We start from the raw sequence: 5,428 nt of genomic DNA on the forward strand, positions 1-5,428 counted from the left end.
TGCAGGCCATTCAGGTCTCATAGTGGGAGCGGGGCACTGCCGTGCTGACAAAATTATATATGTTATCGGGGCTATTCGTCATGATATCGGACTTATCGGAATGACGTAATAATTCCTGTTATCGGCCCGATAGTTATCGTGCACCCCTACCGCATGGTGTTGAATCCATCACTTTTTCTAACCTTTTACTAAACTGTTGGAACTGTCACAAACTTGCATTGCTGTCGGTACAAATAGTTTCGATACAAAATATTCACAGTTGAGTATTTTGCATTTTGTGCTGGTTTTTTTTCTGTTTTTTGTGCATTTATTCGTCATGCCCTAGTGTGTACAGGCCTTTAGTCAGACATGTAAGCCATTCAGTGCTCCATCTGCTGATGTGGGGAAACTACAGGCTGACAGTTTGGTTACACTTCCCCCAAATCTTCTTTTAAGAGAAAGAGAGAGCAACCCTCATTTTATGGCACGTGAGGATAAAGTCACCCGGTATACCGACGCAACACCTCTCTTAATCATCTTAAAAGATAAACCTAGCCAGCCACCAACATTGTTAGGCATTGATGTTTTTGTTGAATTTAGGTGATGTCGTCTGGTTACAAAAGAAATTAAGCTGCTGCTGCTGCTGCTGCTGCTGCTGCTGCTAGGTGTGAGCTTCACTTCAGGGAAAGCTGTGAGAGTACACCCGGCCACATACACACAGTGATGGGGCTAACTGTTAGCATCACACAGGTTTAAAGACAGAGTTGTTGTCAGTGTGAGTTTGTTGGGACAGTTCAACATCTCAGTGTTGGACGTTAACTGTGCTGCTGCGGCAGTGTAGTTTGTGCTTAATGGACAGACACTGAACTGATCGTTCACCTGGATGATAGCAGCTCTGGAGGTGGCTGTAACAGAAATTCTGCTGGTCTGACGGGGAAATGGTACGGTATGAGATCAGACCGCGGGGGCAAAAAGGATCAATACAGGTATCATTTGACTGGAGATGTGTAGATACTACTTGGTACAGAGTTATTTCAGGTATTGAGTACCGATACTCTGCCCTAGCTGTAGCTGCAAAATGTTTGGCCAAAATGTGACTCAGACATTATGCTTATCATTATGCTGCTGGAAGTTTCTGAGGATACTTTTTCCCACTGTAAAAACATGCAGTATCAGCATTCACTGTAGTGTAACTGTTGTGAATCTAAGCGTTCCTTTATAAAAGGAGCAAGCCACAAACTTATAGGAAACAAAAATATGTGATGTGTAACTCAAAAATACTGGGAATCAGTTAGTGTTTTACAGAAAATCCAACTGAAAACTGAAAAAAGAAAACTGGTTTGAAATGACTCAAACATCAAAGAAAAAAGAAAAGAAAAAACAACATCTTCTACCAAAGTAACTAAATGCCTCACACTGAGCACGACACTTTTGTTCCCAATGATCTCATCATACTGTGTAACTTCCTGCTAGTATTGATTGCTGCAGATTATTGGTTGCCATGCAAGAAAACTACAGAATGATCGTCTAGCAAGTTCAAAGTTGATCTACACTGTTGGAAACTATCATCAGTACGGCACATAAGTGACACACACGTGTGTTGTTTGTGTCTGCAGGGCCTGTTCCTATTCTTAACACCCAAGCTGAAATGCACACATCAGAAGACACACACATGACAATCAAATGGCCGAAAGACAAGATAAACACACAGTGAACACATATACACTTGCAGCCCCCAGGCAAAATAAATCAACTGAGGATACAGTAATGGCTGTACCTCCAAACAGAAAGACAGAGACTCAAACTGAGCAGTAGTTCAATAATATCAGTTCAATTAAAACAAATAATACATCAAACCACACATAATACATCATCTACAAATGGCAGAATATGGAGCTATTGATTAGCAGATAATATGTTAATTCCACTTTAAGATTTTTTTGCATGGGTGAAAAGAAAAGACAATGTGGAGTGCTGCTTGTCTGCTGTACTGCAGTTTAAGCCATGCATGTTGCCCTAGCACACCACCAGCAGCGTGTGTGTTAATTACCTGGTAGTACGTCCTGATGTGTCTGGTGAGAACGTTCAGGTTGTGAAGGCGAAGCGACACATCATTGTTCACATTCTTGTTCAGCCTTTGATTGGTTGGGCTGGGGTCACTATGGAGACACACACACACAGCAAAGGAGCGCTTAGATTGACGTTACTTGTTGGTACTTAAGACAAAGATCTTATTACACCCAGAGACTCACACACACATCCCAAGTGCAGGGTCACTATTGTGCTGGAGAGAGATTTATGCTCACATCAACACACAGCAGCCTGTGCCAGACTGATCTGCATGTGAACAGAGGGTGTGTAACGCTGTCTGGCTGACCTACTATGGCTGTCATGACGTCAGTTTGATGCCTAATGGAAACTAATCTCAACATACAGAGGCTAGAAAACAGACTGTCACTTTGCTTGGCCTAGCACTGAGATGGGGTCTTTACCATCAAAGCCCCTAATTAACAAGTCAATTACAGATGCACAAATGAAATCCCAATATTACTACAAATTTTGGCCCCTGCTAAGAGTTTATGTTGAGACAGGTCTGAAGAATAACAGACTGAGACTGCACCTGATTTCCTCTCTTCCTCTTTAATTTGGCTGTACCAAATGTCAAAGCGTCTATTGAGATTTTCAAATGAAGCTTCAAATGTCTGACATCATACTGTATTTTATGATGTCATCAACCTAAAAAAATGTGTAAATCCTTGGACAAATTCCTAAATTTGAATTAAGTGATTCATTGCACTTTTAGGCTTACAGCTACATTCTCCTACAACAGATATGGCAACAAAATAAATCAGAACATTTCAAACTAAAGTGTCTGCATTTTTATTTTACTCAAAATCTGAACAGTCTGGTGCAGACGTTCACGGACACTCAAACGAGTTAAGAACTGGGCTGTAACCTGCTAAACTGCCCTACGTGTCATACTTAGTTTGTGGCAAGCAGGAGGGCCGTTTTTGACCGCAGTGAAAATGTTTTTGAAAGTCCACCACCCACAAATATGGACTGAAGCAGAATATTTCATTAGATTAAAAACCTGTTGTGAATTTTGGAAATGATTTTAATAAATTTTGACTTTTGGACTCTGCAACACTCTGGAGTTATTGGCCAGGTTGGATCAGGACTTGGAAACATACACATCCGGAACGGATACAGAATCTAATTCTACAAGTAGTACAACATCAGTAACACTAGAGAAAGCAATTTCTGAAGAAACTGCTGTGTGAATGCTGGATGTTGAAAAGCTGTTGCACAATTAAGCCGCCTTGCGGTTCTGTATAAAAGGTATGATCACAGCATGGGGAGACAGAAATGTCTGAGCCAGGAACAGGGGTCATAACAACACTGAAAGGGCCTCTAAATAAACGGGACAGCCAGCAGACCAGGATCATGGGTGGCATGGATGTGATGTTTTGACAATGTGTTATGCCTGTGACCCATCGAGGGAGATTTAAAAAGTAGCTAATAGCAGTTAGCAGCTAATTCAAAGAAGAAGAACAGCAGCCAAAAATGTCCTCAAGTTGGAAAGCAATAAGGTCTTTACCCTCCGAGCTGAGGATGAGATCAGCCGCCATGTATCAGAGACTGAAAATGATTGGTATTGCCATGTTATGCTATTGTTAATGTTTATAAAACCCTGGAGCGGCATGACCCTACCGTTGTTTGGCTCTCTGTAAAAATGCAAAGGCATCACAAAGAAGGGACTTCATAGCAGCTCCGTCGCGCAATCTTTGTATGAAAAGAGCTAATATGGATGTCACTGAAAAGTTGAATAATACTTATAATGCATGAAAGATGAGGGATAGTTTAAGTTTTTTGGAAAAGCTGACACCAAACTGAAATGCTGAAACTTCAGCGATTACAACTGACATCTTCTAATTTCTTTCATCACTTAAACTTCCAATGACACTTCCGGCTCAATTAATCACTTCCAAAATTATACTCCTTTGTGTACTTTAACTTCAACTTCACTCTGAACTTACATTCAAATTGAAGTGAGAGAAAAACTCTCAACTCTTTTAACTTCCCCAGTTTTACACATACTATGATACATGATGTACTCCAATTGCTTTCAGTGCTTTCACTTCAGCCAAAACTTCGACTAACATCTTTTTTCATGATATACACTTCAAGTGGCACTGATTTCTTTTATGATTTCCTTCCATCTCAATTCATCACTTACACTTTTACAATTATAACTCCTGTCAGCCCTTTAACTCCAACTGATACTTCTTTCAGCACATCCATTTTAAATGTCACTCAACTCCTCTCAGTAACTATATTTTGGCCAACTTGAGCCTATTTCAGTGTGTCAACTTTTTCTAATGTTTCAACAGCAAATAATTAGCAACAAGCTTGCTAAATGTTCTTCAAGAATGTCTATCTAGTTTAATTCCAGTCAATCAACACAGCCAAATAAAGATGGCTATATTAAATGGCAATTTTATTGAAAATTATGCCCAGCTCATAATTCATTTTTCAAAGGTCAGACAGAATAGACTGACTGATGTAACAGCTGACTGGTTCTTTGACTCACTGATTTACGAACGGTCTGCGAGTGGCTTTCCTGTAATAATCCCTATGGCTCCTCCATCCTGGCCTCCTCCTCTGTAACCCACTTTCCCATAAACCCCTACCAAGTCCTAATCACCCCCCAGTTAGCCCAGCCTACATTCAGTGTTTAGAGAACAATAGCATGATTACCATTGTTTCTGAAGACAATAACTAACATATGAACATGTGGTCTGATTGGGGACAGTAGGCCATCTGGACAGGAGAGGATTTAGATTCTACACAAGTATGTATGTTTCATCATCATCATTTTGAACAGTATTAGTGTCCTGTAGTCCACATGCTGTCTGTCCAATCCACAAAGAATTAAAGGATAAGCCTTACAATATTCTTTATCTTTCATTGTCATGAAGTCCAATGAAAAGACCAAAAACCATCAATGACAGTTCCTTTAACGGCCACTTGAGGCTGGTTCCAGTTCCAGTAAGTCAATCGTCACAGACCCTTTTGTTAAAACTTGGAACAAAAATGGTTTTGGTCTCTTAAGCTAATTTCCCCATTCATGAAAACTCTAGGCAATTTTATTTCCCTAGGATGGCGAAAGCATGAACCGCTGTACTTTGTCTTACTCTCTCCCCCTGACTGACTAGTACTCGTTGCCTTTGATGCTTTGGTTGTTTAGGGTTAAGCAAGAGGAGAGAGAGATTGGTTAGGGTTAGGGTAAAAATATCAGAGTAAGCCAATCAGAGGCAGAGTAAGACAGACTAGGATGGGGCTAGTCTCGCCACCAGACAATCAGAGATCTCCACCTTCTGATAGTCTGGGGACACTCCTTTCTAAAGTGTGTTTAACACACCGGCGAAAACGGCCGGCAACAAAGCAA

The 5,428-nt window shown here is 40.7% G+C and overlaps 1 protein-coding gene across 2 annotated transcripts in view; it reads right to left on the minus strand.

Moving 5' to 3' along the window:
- The window catches only part of ccdc88c (coiled-coil domain containing 88C), a 92,092-nt gene that overhangs the window by 81,606 nt on the left and 5,058 nt on the right, over nt 1-5,428 (minus strand). For both annotated transcript variants that reach the window (XM_050062388.1, XM_050062389.1), the window contains exon 3: nt 2,030-2,138. In XM_050062388.1, coding sequence (XP_049918345.1) covers nt 2,030-2,138 — 109 coding nt within the window. The remainder of the gene's footprint in view (nt 1-2,029; nt 2,139-5,428) is intronic.

Source organism: Epinephelus moara, chromosome 14 (genome assembly GCF_006386435.1).
Source record: "Epinephelus moara isolate mb chromosome 14, YSFRI_EMoa_1.0, whole genome shotgun sequence".
Classification (NCBI taxonomy): Eukaryota; Metazoa; Chordata; class Actinopteri; order Perciformes; family Serranidae; genus Epinephelus; species Epinephelus moara.